Genomic DNA, 18,546 nt, shown 5'->3' with positions numbered 1-18,546 from the left:
AACTCAAACCTCTACGAAAGCAATGGTCCCACAAACCGTGAGCTGCTGTACAGCGCCTGATGCAGGGGCTGAGCTGACACAGCGTAAATCAGAGGGACTATTAGCAATGCTCCTTTTTTCCTTTGGAGCTGATTTGGAGGGTGCTGCTGTGGGCGAGGGAGACGGTCCTGGAGAAGGACATGACAGCCCCTGTCCCTGCAGCAGTGCCTGGGTGCAGGAGTTGTTGTTGCCTCCTCCCGTTGGTTTTCTGAGAGCTCGAGTAGCCTTTACTGCAGAAAAGCAATTCTTCAAACTCTTTGAAACTCCGGTCTGAGCACAAACAAAACTCATTGCACCTCACCAATGACATTGCCCGTCTCCTTGAGCTCTCAGCCTTTGCTATCACCGACACTTCTGTGCAAGGTGAGTATTGTACAGACGCTGGCCCTACAAAAGAGATTAAAACCCAGCTGGATTTAAAAGTGAGTGATAAGTGAGCTCTTTAGGGCAAGCGACTGACTTTTCTCTTTGGCACTTGTTCACTTTGTGGCACAGGGGAGGCTTTCCTGCGCTTGGGACTTCTCGATACCAGAGCACAAGTCAGTGCCAATAAAATAATATTAATCAGGGCAGGTCAATACTAGGGCGGTTTAAGTAGCGGGAGATATAGCATCGCCATGTGCAACAGCATATTGCCGAGATTTGCGGGGCTCCGAGCAGATGCGACGAGCTCGCTGCAGGAAACGGCGGGTGAAATTCTCTGGCCCTTCTGGTGTGGGTCGGATGGGGAATCACAGTGCTCTCCCCGGGCTTCAAAATCTCTCTCTCTCTCCCTCCAAATTATTCTTGGCTTCTCCACTTGTGCAGCTGGTAAGGACGTGCTATGAGGCAACCCCTATAGGCACTTTGGATTTTGCAATGTGCTGCTCAGTGGATCAAGTTAGTTGTTGTCATTCCCCCCACACCAAAAAAAAAAAGTCCAGGAATAATATCTTAGAGCCAAAGCGAAGTCCGCCAAGGAACGAATGCCCTTGGGTGGAGATTACTGATATCGTATTTGTTGTATTAGGCAGGAGAGGTCAGATCATTCTTTAAAATAAGTTACCGTAAACAAGCTGGGTAGCTGAGCCCTTCAAATGTTTCATTGCTGATGAGTTCTAACGTTAAGAGCTTCTATCGTGCGAATCTTGATCAAGGGAAAGATAAACGTGCTGTTTTTTTAGCATTTCACTACAAACACGGTGTTTGTGCCAACTGACACAATGATTAAATATGATCCTCTCTTCTCAGAAATGAGGAGAACTGTAACCGCACCGAGCTCTCCGCCGCTGATACGAGATAAAAAGAGTCAAATCGTGTGTGGTTTCCTTCAGACCAAACTTGTGGCATAGTGTTTCGTGAATGATGTTGTCCAAAGTCAAAATAATCTGTTTTGCCCAAAGGTATTTTTACAGAAGACTGTATTTTTCTACAGCATAATAGAAAAGGTTCGTTTATCCTTTGCACTGTGCTCAGCGTTGGCGCTTCGTCAGTGCAAATAGAGGCTCGACGCCCCAGTAGGGGAATGCGAATTAATAGGTGCCCGCTTGCTTTCATTGTAACGATGGCTAAAAAGGCAATCTAGCTTTAAAACAAGCTGGAATTGTGTTGTGTTTTTTTTTTTTTTTTTAATAAAAGTTAATATTCAGGACATTCTCCCACCACTGTGCCCCAGGGCTCTTGCTGAGCGATGCCACCGACAGCCCCAGAGACGGGGGCTCAGCGCCACGCAGCATCGCGAAGGCAGCAGCCCCATCACTGACCCCTCCTGAAGCCACCGTGCTGGTTAACAGAAAATGAAAAGCAGCTGTTTGTTTCTTTTCAGGAGTATCAGAAAAACAAGAAGATGGTCCCCTCCCCGTTGTGGGCCAAAGGCTCCTTCAGCCTTTTCACTTTCAGCCCCGCTGATAGCAACGGGCCTCTTGCCTTTCTCTAAGGAACTTTTCCAATTTATTTCGTCGATGCTCTGCAGGCCCGTGGGAATTAGTTACAACAGTCCTTCCCCTGTTGTAGACCAAGATAAAAGCAGTGACAGAGCCACCCAAAAAAAAAAAAAAAAAGAGGCGAAGAATTGCAGCCCGAGACACCTCCCCACCCTGAGGGTGCTACAAACTTCGTGCTTTGCAGCCTCCCAAAGCCCTGCAGAAGGTTTGGTTTGCTAAATCTAAGTAGGATGCCTCACCCTTCTCGTGAGCAAAGTGCAGCCGTACTTGTGCTTCCTTCGTAGAAAGCACTGACACCGCGCTGGTATCTCCAATTAACGGCAATCACTTTTTGCCAAGCGCCACCAAAACGTGAACCTTTGCTCGGCACAGCTCAGCCATGCCCTGTTCCCCAAGCTCCAGCGGGTTTATCCCAAACCCTTTAAGCTCTGCTTTATAAGACACGGCTCGGTGCGATGCCCTGCTGTGCAAACCATAACCACCTTCTTCTGCAGCACCTGGGCAGCCTTGGAGAGCAGTGCTCACACTGCCGGGAATAAGATCGTGGGGGACATTTGTTGTGACCGACACCTGCTAATTCCTCCTGTGCCCGGTGATGGCCCTGCATCCCTGGACCTTTCCTCTGCTCACAGAGCTTTTCAGTGGCTCTGAACTGAAGGCTGTGGCTGATGGGATCCAGCACGGGGCACGATTAAATGTTGGACCATAAGAAGACACGCTGAGAGCCTCCCTTCGGAAATGCACTACGGATGCAGGGAAAAGCAGCTGTAACATTTATATTCTCTCTCACTCTGTGGGTATGGGGAGAGGAGATGGTCAGAAGCCAGGAGACGTGAGGCCAGCATCCCCCACGCAAGCACAAAGCCAACAGCTTCTAACCCATATGGCAAAGGGTAGGGTAACCGATGTCCTGGAGGGGAAAGGGGAAAATACCTGGTACTTGGTCCAAAAAAGCGGCAGTGTTTCCAGCAACGAGCTGTGTATGTGGACGGAGGGCAGGGAACAGAACATTTTTGGTCCCAGCTGCCCACCAAGGTAGGACGGGACATACTATGCGCCGTCATGCCTTCCCACGCCGCTGGCTTCCCCCGTGCCCTCGCACAACCGCCACTCTCACCCAGGATTTGTGCAGGAAACGTGGGTGAGAAGTTCTCCGAGAGCAGACGTAATCCTGCCAGGGGCTGCCCACGGAGGCACCCGGGCACCAGCCTCCCTCGGTGCCGCATTGACTCAGCACGTGGAGCCCCGCTCTCAGCCGGGGACGTCCCATGGCACCTGCAGGAAATTTAAACTGAGTGTGGAGGTGTGTGGCTTGTTGCGAGGGCAGGAGCTTTGATGAGCTCAGCAGGGGAGAAAAAACCACCTCTAGGAAGGATTACTCTGAAGTTTTGGAGGTGAGGGACTGCTGTGGTCCTTTATAGCATCACCTTTAATATGATGCACTGCACAGAGTCCACACCGTGCCCACGGACATGAGCCGCTGCAGGAGCAGCTCTGGGACCGCAGCTTTTGGAGAAGGCGCAGCTTTGGGAGGAGATACCCCCCCGTCTTCACGCAAGGACCTCTGAGCTCTCCCCTGCATCAGTTCTTCCAACAGCAAATACATGCACACACACTCTGCTGGAAGCAAACGCTTCTTTGCTCACTTCACTTTGCTTAGCTTTAACTTCCAGCCGTTGCAGCTGCTGTTTCTTTTCTCTGCTGAATTCACGTTCCTACCCCAATAAAAAAAAAAAGGAAAAAAAATCTTAGGTTTGCTACAAAAAAATTTCACTTCATTAATCTAAACCCCTCTGGCTATACTGTCACAAAATACTGCTAGGAAAAAAGAAAGCTGCTTCAACGCTGCTGCCTCGGAGAGCTCGGTTACTCACACGCTGAAGTCAGGAAGACGAAAATGTTCCCTCCTTTCCCGCCACCTCCACCGGCGTGTTGCAAGAATGAGCAAGAGGGAGGCAAAAAACCCCCCAAACTCTCACGGCGCCCCATCGATGCACTGTGTCAGGCCCTCAGAAATAACTCCTGTTGTCATCAGCCCCTGATATTTTTGGTATTTGACACAATACACGGTTAGATAAGTTTGGGGACATAATTTTGCCCAGCAATCCCGAGTCATTCGAGCGCCGCAGCTCCCTGGCTCTCGCAGCACGGCTCGGGCTTTGCCCGGACCTTTTGGGACCGTGCTGCTGGGTAGGCGCAGCACGGACCGGCATCGGTGAGGGATGCTGCTCTGTGCCAAATGGAGCTCGGCTGAAATGAGCCTGCAAAGGGCTGAGGGTTTGGGGGGGTTTGTGTGGGTTACAGAATAAAATGGAAAACAAAGTCCTGACTTTCCTCGTGGGAGAAGTCAGTTTTATCAATAACAAAAGGATCCCTTTGCCCATCTCTACCAAAGAATTTGCTATACAGGAATACCATTGGTTTTTGAAGTCAAGGGACGTTCAAGAAAACTTGTAATAAGAGTGGAAGTTAGAAAATCTGACTTTGGGAACTCTGTAAAAGCAGCCATGGATTAATTATTCTGAAGGATCAAAATGAACCTCCAGTTATTGATTATTATTATTAGAATTTCTCATTATGCACTTTTTAGGATGAATTTTGGGCTACCCTCATGTTGGGGTTTTGTTGTTGTCGTTTTTCCTTCTCGGTAGTTACAGTTACTTTGGGTCAAAACAGTGACGGCAGCTATGGAAAAAACCACTCCAGCTTTATCAAATGGTCCGAATGAGGTTTGCTATAATCAGCGAGTGGTGTAATTCTGTACGGAATATTAATTGCAGTATTGGCCCCCCTCCAGCTCAGCTCTTTACAGCTCCATTTAAATGCTATTTGCTCTGATCTAATACTAGTTATAGATGTCACTGGACTTTTTTTGCCATTAACTGCATGAGGCAGAAGGACTGCTCCTTTCAACACATAGATCATTCAGCGCATGGAACGCTTCTTATTTCAGAGCCCAAATATAACATTTTATCTTCGAGCGAATCTGAAATTTGCTTGGACAGAGCTCAATCCTGCACCATAGAAGTCTGCCAGTGTTTAATGAAAGCTAAACAAGGCCTACATTGATATGATTTATGGATTGGCTGTTTATTTGCTAAAGGCTTCTTTACAAGAGTTATATCACCATGTTAATTACTTTAAATATGTCCATCTGCACTCAAATAATAAAAATATACGTATGGACTGTAATGAAATACCACCCTGAAGCATGCAGGGCAAGAAAAATCATTCATGCTGCAACTATAGCAACTACTAAAATAGCAAAGCACACTGATTTCTGACATGAACCTGTTCCTAATGTCCAAAAGACGCTGCGTGCTACGAGCTTTATATACCAGCTCCTAAAATATCCGAGTCCTGATAGGATGAGAAAACACTGTCATGTTCTTGCACCAGGCCAATGACAAAGCCGTAGTTCCTGTGCTGGTAAAGATGTTTCCTGTTGATAACGCAAAAGGACAACATCGCTCTTGGCTGCTAATGTTATCTGGGACCCTTGTGACCTCTTGGAAACTGGAACAATTGTAGAGTTCACAACACGTAGAAGCCTCTGTCTTGCGCTTTTGTTTTAATAAATAAGCAAGCAAGAAAATAAACACTCGTTCTGCAGCCATGTGCTTGCTATTGGTCAAGGAGCAATTAGAGGCGGCTGGAACGTAGACGAGAGCTCGGCTCTACCAGCAAAGGATTCCTACCTCTGGCGTGGGGCAGTGCTTGACTGAGCAGTCCTTTTCTAAACAAACACAGTGAAAAGGTGGAATTTGACACTGTCATGTTTTCTTTTGTGAATTTTAAACATATTCCTTTTCAACTTTGTAGACTGGGGTTTTTTTGGTTGAAGATGAAAAAGCAGTTTTCATTTGTTTATAACGTTAGCATTCCTAAACAGACCTCATTCATATCCTTTCCTCCCAAGCTTTTTCTCCAACTCTTACACCGAAGTCCCTTCAGACTACTCCTGGCTGTGGAGCTTTGTCCCATCTCCTTGGCTAGACCGGTACACAGCCTGGAACGCAGCGCTCCAGGAGCTTTAAGGAAGAACTTCTTGAAGATACAAAACCGCAGTTGGATTTGGGTATTATGTTACCTCTTGACCATCTATTTCTAATGCACAGTTGAGATCTCCTACCCAACGGGTATTTGCCAGCCCACTCACTAAGCCCTTACGGCAAAACCTCCTAAATCCTGATACGACAAGAAACCCAGTACACCTCTGCTCCCTCCTGGGCTTTGTGGGATTCTCGGATCCCTGTTCCCTGCCGGTGCAGGAGGACGCTTACACTCACCAGAACATGGGGAGGAACCAGCAGCTTCTACAAGCTCTTCAACTAAGGCTTGAAGTGGAAAGCGCCCAGAGTGAGATTTGTCCTCTCTCTGATTTGGAGCATAGGCTCGACACCTGGTTTCCCAGCAGTGCAACCCAGGCTCTGCCGGTAAGGAATCACTCTGTGGAGCCTTCCTTGCGCTCCAACAGCTACATCAATGACTTGTAACCCAGTGGCTTGAAGAGTCATAACTTACACATCTATGGATTTAGCCTAGGCTGCTGGATATTCTTCTATCCTTCAAAACCTGCGGTGCAAGAACCATGCTGCTTCAGATGGACTAAGAAAGCCTCAAATGAGGTATATGAAGGACGGAAAAGAGTTTTTCTTAACTTAATAGAAAAACATTTTTAAAGCCTTATAATTCAATATTCGGGGCTTTAGTTCTGTGCTAAGGGTGAGCCCTTTCAACACTCCTTAAAACGCCCCATCTGCTCTTCACCTATACCTGCTCAACTGGAAGAGCAGAGATAAAACTAGTCAGCGTTTTTGCTTGCTCAATTGTTATTCCTGCTTTTTTTTCACTTCTTGCGATAGTTTCCTTTGAGCAGTGCTTATTCACAGCAAGTCACAGTGGGAGAGGGTGGGAGGCAGAGTTCATTCATTTTTGTAGCATAACATAGAACAGATTGTGTTTGGATTTCACTAGATATTTGTTGTTTTACGTTTCTTTGCTTTATGTTGGAGAAGGGCCTGCAACAAAACTTTGATCCAAGGTACAAATCCACAGCCAAGATTTGAACTAAGCCTACAAAACTTTCTCCAGAACGGGCCGTAGCCCAGCACGCTGACTTTGGGAGCGTCTTGTTCTTCACGTTGCTGATCATTTGATTCAGGCCTGTTTCTGCTTATTTATTTGACCATCAGCCTGCAAATGAACTTGGAGGCTCCAGGTTTGAGTCCATAATTTTTTGAGAACAACCCAGAGTAATTCCATCCACAGCACAACGAAGTTGCATCAGTGCAATGCTGCAATTGCCAGGGCAGTCAACAAGACCAGAACGTGCCTACAGAGATGCTAGCAGCTCGGAGGGGGGAGGAGAAGCGGAAGGAGAGAGAGAGGTCATAAAGTTAAGTTGGGCATAATTTCTGATATTAAACTCTAAATTATCCAAATCCTCTGGTTCAACCAGTCTGCCAACAACCAGAGAGCGGCAGAGCAGCTGAAGTGCGAAAAGCGGCTTTAATCTTCCTGTGCGATGCCATTGATTTTGCAGGGCTGTTGACGATCTCAGTTTCAGATGGCTGTTTGCACCAGATTCCTGGGAACTTAGCCCAGAACGCACCCCAATAAAACAAGAATCCTTCATTTTCAGGAGAACAAACACAGAATCCAGTTTAGCTACAACTCCTATCTTTAAAAAACACATTACGTTTTTCTGTTTAGGAACTGGCGTGCAAGGAAGAGAGCTGGACGCGCTGCTGCCCAGAGCAACGGTCACGTCGTAAAGAGCCCGCGCCCCGAGCTGCCCAGGATCTGCACACGGACCCAGCGCTGCCAAAGCCAAAGAGATCAAAGTTCAGCCCAGTTCATCAGCCCCGGGAAGGGACGATGTACAGAAGGACCCAAAGTCTTTAATGCACTGATGACAAAGTGAAATAACTACAAAAGGGAACCTCCTGCGTCTGACTGCAGCGAGAGATGTGACTAACTGTGCTTTCATAAACGCTGAGTCAAGACAACGTGCCGTAACTACAAGAAACGACAAGTTTTATCTGTGCGTAGGGAGGGCATGACTTGTGGAACACTCTGGATTGCACAAAATTTAGTGGAAAAAAAGGTTTATGATTGTTTGCGATTTCAGTACGACTTCTGTTGTAGCGTAAATGACATTGTTGTATAATTAATTACCATAGCAATTAAGATAATTCATATTGTCGCTTAACTTTGCTCTCTCACGCTATTTTCTGCAAGGCCATCAACCCTCGCGGTGCCAGGGCTGCTGAAATTACAAACAGCAGTGGGTGTCAACCACAGAGGGGGCGGGGGGGGAAAAGCGCTGAACACATTGCAACATACTGCATTTGGCACAAGATAAAGATAGAGGTGCCAAGGTTTAGCCCATTTCTTGTCACAGACTATAAAGTCAGAAATAAACAGGTGCAATCTCTTAACCAGAGATAAATCCACTACGGATGAAGTCTTAGTGTCTCTCTTCATGTGTAAGAACGTTTTATAGACAAAACCAGCTCAGATTAGAGTCGAGAAGCAAATATAAGCAGTCCAAACAGTATACAGGCATAAAAGCATGGCAATAAGGAAGAGTAGAAACATGTAAAAGAAAACCAATGAAAGACCCACTCCAGCTGGAAGATGGAGGTGGAATGAAACTTTTTTAATGCACCTGTTTTATTTGATTGGGAGGTAGGTTTTGGCTTGTTTTCTCGAGACAAAACCAGTTTTCTTTAGAGGTAATCAAGTGGGGGGGGAAGGAAGATGGTCTCTCTCCTATGTTGTATCAAACAGGAGTTTCCAGACCACCAGCCGAGTGGTAACTTGTGACCCAGCAATGTCCACCACCACCACCTTACAACTGCGAGTAGGTGCTGCGGTGGCCCTGCCGAGCAGCTCATCCATTCCCTTTGCGCTGATGCCCTCTACTCTGTTTCGCAGTATTACCGTTACCAGCCATCTGAGAGTAGCAGAAGAACGTCAAAGCAGAACTGTCAAAAAAAACTGAGAAGTTACTGAACTCCAAAAAGTATCCTACATAAGCACAAAAAAAAAAAAATTGTAGGGCTTTTTTCTTTTTTTAATGAGCTCAGAGGCACTAAGCTGTACCTTCCAAATCAAAAGCCACGTTTTGTACCTATGTTTGTGCAACTCTTTCCGACAATTAATGGGAAGCGTGCGGCACGCTCAGAATGCCATCTACTGGCACAACCGGCCGTGGAGGGGAGGCACGAAGAAGTAGTAAGTGGTAGCAATCTTTCCATCTAAGAAAGCCAAGATCTCAGATACAACCCCCCCCCACTACAGGAAGTAAAACTACCTGTTTACTCCAAGGAGGGAGCGCTGCTGACGCACCTTGAGGAACAGCTATCTAATCAGTTAGCAATTAAATAATGCACAGATGAGGTTACGGTGTCGCAGGTCTGGGGAGGGAGAGGGGGAATGCTTCCTGCGGTGGCTCTGAGTCAGCAGTCCCTGTTAAGGACAGAGCAAGGGAATGACACTTCAGCTTGCTGAGAAAGAACAGCCTGCTGCCTGGCTTCTTACAAGAACAAGACTGCGGACAAGATTTAAACATTGCTGGCTTAATATTAGGAAGAGAGGTGTGTTTTCCGAGCCACCTAAGTTTAGTCTTTTAAAGTTCCAAATTCCAGGTGACACAGCTACGAAACCACGTTGAGCTGAAAACACAGACGAGAGACTTTTCTGCTTATTTGAATTATGCAAATTGTCTTTTAAAAGTATTTTATAGTAGGCGCTTACCTGTGACAGTGGGAGACCATCACATTTACATTTTTCCACATTAGGCAAAGAACAGAAGCCACCAAGATAAGAAAGATTTAGCACTTGCTCTAAACAAACAAACAAAGCTACTCCTTGAACAAAAGACAGTGCTACAGTAATACCACATCCCTTTGTTTCTGCCTTTATGCCTGTGTAGGTACACAGGGACCCTGCATTTTGACCATGAACGGATGAAGAGGTGCTTTTTTTTTTTTTTCTTCTTGAAAGAGAGGGTGCTAACGAGCACTAATTTTATGGTGTGGGGGCGAATTTTGCAGATAACAATAGATAAGCAAAGATTTTGTCAGTATTTGATTAACAAATCAGGAATATGAATACTTTTAGCTTTTATGAACTTCAGTTCCACTTAACCAGGCCTCATATTAGAACAATCGAGGGTACCCTAAGACTAGAGGCTACAACTTGCTGTAGATCAAACTGAAAAAAGAGCAAGTGAAGTGCAACTGATTCAGAGGACTTTTTGCCCTTTATTACTTCCTGGACAAGCACGGCTGATGCCCCACCATCAAAACAAATTGCGACAAAACATGAGAAAACACTGTTCTGGTCCGCAAGATACAACCTTCAACAGGAAAACAAATGAAGCTATCAAGAGTCACATTTTGCAGGCAAATAATTAAAGTGAACACTTTGAAGAACAGAGTCATCAGAAAGTGATTTGTCAACCACTTACAGCTTTAATATAAAAATGTTTAGTCCAGTCATAAGCTTAATTGTTCAAATGAAAATGAGTAGTGGAACCAAAATCTTGAACAAGATGATTTGATTTGTTTCACCATCAAGCTTGTTGGGTGACAGATACCGTTACCTTACTCCAGAGTTCCCACGTCCACACCTATCGTTGCCTAACCGGCTATCTGGTTATTGCCTAGATACCTTCAGGTATCTGTCCTTCCTGAGGCAGATCTTCCTGTAACGTTACAGCAGCTGCATCTCAGGGGAATTTAGTTGATTTTTTTGCTAATAATATATACTGTATACACAAGTATATCTATATATATAGTCTATAAGGATTTAGTGGGGACAATGACCGAAATATCTTCTCAGTCTTGTGGGAGAGTCCACACCACTCTGTTGACAGTCCTGGAGAACCTTGTGCACAGTGTATTACATCACGTTTGCAGACATATATTTAGTTTTTGATGGTTTAAGCTTAGCATCTGTCAGGAGTACTAAATTCAAACCAAAACATTCTAAAAATTGTTTAAAGAAAATACTGATAATCATCAATTTTTTCTGAAAAAAAAAATCAAAATAACTATGTACACCCATGCCAATCTTAGCTTCTCAGAAAAAAATGAAATGGCATGTAAAAAAAAAATAATACCTTTAAGTATAACATTCTGAACTGTATCCATTCTGCCAGGAAATTATAATAATAGTTGTTTACAAATGGAAAAGACTGAGAAAGCAAGCATCCCCTTAGGGCAAATAAAGCTAAACACTTCTAGCAAACTATAGCAAAAAAGGGAAATATTTGCCCTAAGTTAACACAAAGGCAAGCTGGATGAAAGATGGCAACTGTATTTTTATCAGCCTCTCCATAAACCACAATCAATTTTCAGGAAGAGGTTGGAGTACATTACTATTATATCTGGAAAAAAAAGAATAAAAACCCAATCTTCCTAACAAATTTCATCACCTCCAAAATTGTTTTGGTCTTTTTTTTTTTTTTTAAATAATTAATCCAAGGTGTTATGCCTATATATTACAGTTTTGAACTCGCTTTATGAATAGAAATTAAAAAAAAAAAATCAAGTATTAGTCAACTGGCATAGGGTTTCCATGCCCTAGGGGAGTCACAGGGTTGAAACTCTTCAGTCTGCATTTCAACTAACTTGAACTAGCAATCATCGTGCTTCCACAGAGATGTTCCCATAGACATTTACTTCTGCGATCTCTTGTTCTCAGTTAACTTAGTCTTTAACAAACCCTATTTTTGTTTCCAAACCCTTCACTTGAAGTTGTTCTGTCAGATTAACTGGTTTGAAACCATGCAAAAAGAGCAAATAGTATTTTTTGACTTCAGATTGTTTTAACTCATATTCCGTAAATTTTTATAAGTTAACAGAGCTTTGAATGAGTTAAGGCACCCACATGCCCAGAAAAAAAAAATAAATACCGTGGGCTAAATACAACTAAGTGTTCAGCAGTCATTTAATTGCACAATCGTCTCCCTAATTTGTAGCATAACGCTGCCAATGTCTTTAGAGATCCTAAAATACGAATATTAGAAACTTGCGAATGTAACAGACAAGGCATTGACAAGACATTCTCAAGGTTCATTCTGTATTCCTGGCTCCTCAAGGTAACTGCTACTCCTAATGTAATTAGCATTTAGCAGCAAGATCAGCATGTTCTAAGAATGAAATAAATATTCACACAATCAATACTAATGGTTCAAATGCTCAAACACATTATTGAAAACAGTAAATTTCCAATCTTTCTCCTGTCAATCCAAGATTGCAGAAACAAGACCCTTGGCAACAAGATTCACAGCTCTCAGTACCACAGAAGCTTCTGCAAACAAATCCTAGGTCTGAAGTTTTGTCATCTGTGGTGCTTGTGAGGTGTTCTACTGTGTTCGAAGCTGGTAGTCTGTAAAGGGGAAAAAACAAAACAAAACACAGTTTTAGTAAATTGTCCCACTAAAAGTAGTAAAGCGGATCAGCAAACTCGGATGAAGCGATACAAAATAAAACCAGATCTTTGGTTAGAATGGCCATGATAATGAGCTCTAAAGTGATTAAGGTAGTTGCAGGTAGTCATGCTTCCATGCCAGAAGAAGTTAGATTAGAAAAAACAACAAAAAGCAAAACCCCAAAAAAACCCTACCGCTTTTACTTGCTAACAATCTAGTATCTTTTAGTAGATGGTGTCTTATACATCTTAAAGCTGGCAGAATGATGTGTGAGCAATTTCTTTTTAAGTTTACATTCCAAAAATCTCACCGAATCCAGCTTAATTACAAAATACTTGAACACTACTGAACTATCCCATCGGGTCTTCGATTAAGACACCAAAAAAGCTGACTGGAAAAAGCAGCATACCTTAATCTAACATGTATCTAAATCATTAGTTTAACACTCAAGAATATGAGCAAACTAGTTTTCTGTGTTTCAATTTGTAGGTGTATGCTGGAGAAACAAAACATGCAAGTTGGAGATGTCTACAGTCTATTGCCTTCCATTTACCTCCATTCTGGGTGATATAACGAACCCACGGGAGAGCCTGATAGCCACTCTTCTCAATTATCTTTAAGTAGCGAACCTGGAAAGAAAGGCACGTTAAGAAATAAGGCCTCCCATGTCAGCCAAGCGGCATGTAGTTAAAAAGAAAAAAAAAAAAAATTTAGTCAAAAATACGCTTTATGGATAACACTAAACAGGAACCATCAAGAAGATGAGAAAAACTTGTGTGTGAAGAGCCTAGCATGTTAACTTATCAGTATTTCTATTTTCAACTACTGACCTGGATTCCTGAAGTGGTGAAATATGGAATCTCAAACTTTACACTAATGGGAGGTTTTCCTTCCTTATCTTCAGCTTCAACACTTGGAAGTCCAAAGTGAGCTCTCATCAGGTATTCTTTTCCACCCTATCCAAAAGGGACAGATTTTTTTTTTTCTTGAAACAAAAAAAATAAAAAAACTTGCAACAATACAAGTGGTTTTCTTAATGTGAAATTTCAGCTCTTCTCTAGGGCTTAAAAGCGAGCACTTGTCTTTACTCTGAAAATACTTTTTTTTTCCAAAGATGCAGATCAAATTGGGACCAGCCTGAGGCATAATTCATTTTCTCCCAGCCTCACACGGAAGACAAGGGTGCTGCTGACCATTCTGGTTAAGGGGTGACAGACAGCTGAACTGCTGCACCATTATCATCTGAAAGAGCTCACACTCACAGAACCACCCAAGAAGCAGAGTCTGACAAACTAAAACAGCTGCTGCTAAATCTAGGCCAAGGGATTACACCATCCACAGATATTGCTCAAAAATCTGCTCTCTAACCTAGTTCTGAAAAATTATCTCAGTTAAACAAATATAAACAAAAGTATCTTAAACATTTATTAGCAAGTTCCAATCCTTCATCCAAGGGAAAAGAGGAAGAAGGCAGTACTACTTGTCTGATACTATTAGAATTTGCTTTAGGCAGAGCCTGAACATTCATAAAATATTAACGTTAAGTAACTATTACCCTATTAGGTGATAAGACTGAAAATAACACTTACTGGAAAAGATTTAATGGACCAGACAATTTCACTGTTCTCTGGAACCCATTTGACACTTCCAACAGTGGTTTTAAACTTTGGCGAGTCTGCATCGTTTGGAACTGGAATGTGAATCTCCACATTGTTGGCAGTCGATCTACGCTTAAACTGACTTTTTGCCTAAAGAAGAAAAAAAAAAAAAATCAGAAAAGCAGGTCTCTAAATATTTCCATTATGCGAGTGGGTTCAGAGAGCTGTGAGACATACAACTCCCCTCCACCTCAATCTATGTACTGAGAAACAGAACTGTAACACAGAGATCGTAACTTACAAATGAAGCTTTCAAAAAGATACAAGTCCCACAGAAATACAAAATACTTGTACAAAAATGCACATACTGCTGCTCATGCTTTGAAAACAAGTTAAAGAGAAGACTAAAATTAGCCAATTTTAGAACTTCTGACCTTGATCATGTACTCGATGCGGCTGTGGGAATGTTTTTCAATCACAGACTCAATCCAGATCAGTGGTTTCACCTAATGGAGAAAAACACTTAACAGCTGTAGGTTTTACTTTGACACAGTCATTAGAATGTTGCTTACCCATAAAGCTATACTCAACACACAAACGCCACAGAAAACAGAAAGTCTGTGGTGTTCAAAATGACAAACAAGTTGTGTTTTTATTTTAAAAAATTATACAAATGAGCAAGTATTGATATACCAACAACCAAGGGTTACATGAATTACAGGCTCAAAAAGGTATGTCTCTCATTAATCTCGAAGAAGAAACACTTGCATTTCAAAATATTTGATCATTTAATATACTAGGGACTGAACTATGACAAGCCCTAAAACCAACTCTAATTCAAACTACTGCCCTTAAAACAAAAAATTAATACTGAACTTTTCATTTGTTGTCTCCTGTCACAGCTGCATATTATAGACCTCTACAGTGAATTTCTCCTTTTCTGAAAGGAAAGCTATCCTTACCACTGTGGCTAGCATACTCTAACAAAATTAAACTACATAAATGCCGTTGTCGTCAAGCACAATGAATTGCTATGCTGACATTTCATCATGTAGTTAGCTTAAAAAAATAAAGTTATCACAAAAACAGTATTTCAGAAACAGTTTCAATAGTAGTTGAAAATATAGGGACTTATTGCCAAGTTACTTCTAAACTCATTCTTCCTCCAAAATGAGCGAGCTCAAAGGCTTGCTATTAACAGTTGACTTGAAAACTACTATGCCCGCCATACTTCAGGGAAAAAAAAAAAAAGTTACGGGAAAGCCATTAGCAATTCTGCCTACAATCTAAAACATTATCATATAAAAAATGCAAACATCCAAACTCACATGGGTATTAAGACGATATGACATGAGTTCAAACTCTCCATCAGGTGGAATGAAAGAAATTGTCCTGTCGTTTTCAAAGCGAGAGAGACGAACACACTGGTGAAACTTTACATCTTCCAGTTCTACCGATTTACTTTTGCCACCTAGCAGAAAAGACACATTTCAAGGTGCTACACAAATTATGTCCAAAGTCTCATCACAGCCAGTTACGCAGCAAAGCAGTTGTCTGCTAACATTCCTCCCTTTTAGCCAATAATTTCTTTAGCTTGCTATAGGTTTTCAGGACTACAGAAGTCCCAAGGAATAAAGAGATGAGGAAGCCTAGATGGTTACCATGTAGCACCATGGCATTCCATCCTTGCTTGGTTCTCTCACACAAGACCTAACATGGTTTTCTACACTGATAAAAAAAGTATTTCTATCATCTTAGAACAAATCCTTTCAGGTGAACCTCAAGCATCCCAAAACTTAAGGCTTCAGATAACATCTTTCATGATTATTGATCACCAGAATACTCACGGCCTGTATTATCAAAGAGAACTTTGTCATTTAAACCAAGGCGCAGCTCTGGCATTCCCGAGAGAAAGACTCGCATTTTAATGGATCCAACTATCTCACTCCGTAATACGTTTCCGTTGGCACTGACCTGAACAAAAATGGAAAGAACGCACGCTCTGATGTGGTATGTTGCGACATTAAACAACACTCCCACCCAATCCTCACGTCCCAAGTTTTCTTGGATGTCTTTCTCTTGAGAAATTAATCCAGTAGAGTAGAATTAGATCAGGGAGGTGATGGGGACAGACAGAGGAGGAAAGGACGTATCAGAAATCAGCAATACATCCAAGTAAAGCATTATTTGTCTACTGGATCTCCTTACGGGTACTCAGTCTTAATGACTGACATTGATTTGAGCATCACAGTACACTAGCCACCGTCAGTCTGCTTTTTATCGTACCCTTCCAGGTTTTCAGGCAATAAGCCCTTTTCAACACTTCCTATTACAATTCTCATTAAAAGTTAAAGGTACCCACCAAAAGGTTAACAGACTCTATAACATCCAGGAACACTTCATTTTTCCTGTATTTTATCCCTTCTGATCTCCATGAAACAGCATTCGTAACAGTGGCAGGTGGACGTGGAGCTCCAGTTTCAAGTTTGTGACCTTCCTGAGTGATGTATCTTTACAGCCACATAATTAGCATGAAAAAAAAAGAAAATTAATTTTTTAACAACCAGACCAAGCCAAAACATTTGTTTGAGTATGGAAGAATGCTCAAAACTTTTCAAGGAGTTTGTCACTGTAAGTGATAAAGAATGATACTTACTCTTGTAAAATTTTACTATCAGTGGTTTGCGGATAACCAAAATCCATAAGCTCATCTAACAACTCATAAATAATAACAAAATTATCCCTAATGCTCTCTTCTTCCAACTCCTTGAAATATTCAGAAAAAACCTGAAACAAAATGACAGGAGGGAAGGGAAGGAGGAGGACGTTAACTGAGGAAATACAGCACATTCAGAATGTATTTTTGCATCTAACATCATGATTTTTAAAAAGCCCCAAACCAAACCCCATAATTCACAAACAGCATTCTGTTCAGAAGGTTAGCCTTAGGAAACCCACCTCAATTAAAAGAGAGCTAGAGAATCCTAGAAGGAACTCTAACTATTATGAAAAATATTCATTCTGGAGAAAATATTTTTCATGCCAGGTACAGATGAACCAAACACAGAATCTATGTGATATGCCACTACTCATGCACCAAGTTCACAATTCTCCTCTGCGCTCTCAGGTCTTGTGCAATTACTTACAGCATTGTGTCACATCCTTTGCCTACTCAGCTACAAAATATCAATTCCATTACTAGTGGTTAGGAAGATAGTTCTACAAAATAATCAAATATAAAGTAAAAATGCTATTACCATAGAGTTCTTTAAAAATGCGAAAGCTTTATGCACTTCTAGTTAGATCAGATTTAGATTGAACTGAAAAGAAGAGGACGGTTACCTTTGAGATTTCATACTCACCTGAACTACTTTATATAAAAATGAAAACACCAGTGATACACAAGCATTTTTCTTAGAAGTTGCAACAACTGACACAGGATGTTGAGGAACACGCGTTCAAAGTCACCATTCAAAAAAATGTTTACTAAGTGCATTTTTAAAAGCCTTTAGGCAATTAGAGTTGGCCAAAAAAACTAAGAGTTAATTAATTAAGAGTACCTCTGGTCTAATAAGATATGAAGATAAACATTCAGGAAATAATTTATTAGAGTAAAATTAATATAAACACTTTTCTGCACCTGATGCTGTTGGTGCACGTTACACTATGTAAAGCATAAAACTACTTTATTTAATGAGCCTCCTTATGTCACTTCACCATTCTCTAGCTTTGCATTTAGACACAAACAACAAAAATAATATAGCAGCGTTTGCCATATCAGCATATGCGAGCTATGTGCAGTATAAAGGATACGATACAGGTTGTTATGTTTAATCCACATAAAACGAACTCCTCCATGTGCTAGAATAGGAGAAAGCGTCCCCTCTTCTTCCTTTTCCATAAGGATTGGCATAAAATGCTCCACCTCTGACATGTCCACATCTCCACGGTAATTCCGACAGATGAGAACCTATAAAGAGAGCAACAAAAGCCTTGCATTTTTTCTTTCATGAGATGATGTTACCATGCAAGACCAACGCACAAGATATTTGGAAGGCCTCTTTAACTTAAAAAAAGTCACCAACCTTCACTCTAGCCCCTATGCATACTATAAGTGCAAATCACAATACCAGAATACTTTGCTGACTACAATGAAAGATTAGGATTTGCATTCTAAAGTCATGTATTAATATTCTCCAGAGTTATTCTTCACTTACTGCTGCGCACACACCCTAATAACGCTTTTAAGATGGGAAAACACGTAATTCCTCTGAGACAAACTACCCCTAATTACAGCAGAGATTAATTACCCCAGGAGGGATGCCCGGAGGGCCCTGCTGGCAGGTCTGCTATCAGCAGCCAGCTCCCCCGGCACGTCTAACGGTGGAGATACAGGCCGCGACTCCCCTGTCACAGCTCGGACCTGCAGTGCCACGTAAAACTGGGGTTGGCAGCAATGAGGTGCCAGGAAGGGGAAAGCGGCTCCCGCACACCCCAAGGCGGCCGGGGGACCCTCACCATCCCCGGCCCCTCACAGACC

General features: G+C 42.3%; 1 protein-coding gene across 1 annotated transcript; it reads right to left on the bottom strand.

Moving 5' to 3' along the window:
- Positions 1-11,896: 11,896 nt before the first annotated feature.
- AP1M1 (adaptor-related protein complex 1, mu 1 subunit) lies at positions 11,897-17,976 on the bottom strand (the record flags this gene model as incomplete). Its single annotated transcript, XM_009706946.1, has 11 exons — positions 11,897-12,365; positions 12,962-13,037; positions 13,239-13,364; positions 13,998-14,156; positions 14,441-14,512; positions 15,335-15,477; positions 15,854-15,980; positions 16,369-16,516; positions 16,663-16,793; positions 17,369-17,436; positions 17,820-17,976. Coding segments are annotated over 11 exons (1,230 nt in total), but the record flags the coding sequence as incomplete, so codon positions are not given.
- Positions 17,977-18,546: the final 570 nt, after the last annotated feature.

Source organism: Cariama cristata, unplaced genomic scaffold, assembly GCF_000690535.1.
Source record: "Cariama cristata isolate BGI_N322 unplaced genomic scaffold, ASM69053v1 scaffold5339, whole genome shotgun sequence".
Lineage (NCBI taxonomy): Eukaryota > Metazoa > Chordata > Aves > Cariamiformes > Cariamidae > Cariama > Cariama cristata.
Note: the sequence above shows the minus strand (reverse complement) of the source record. Positions and strands in the feature narration are given on the sequence as shown.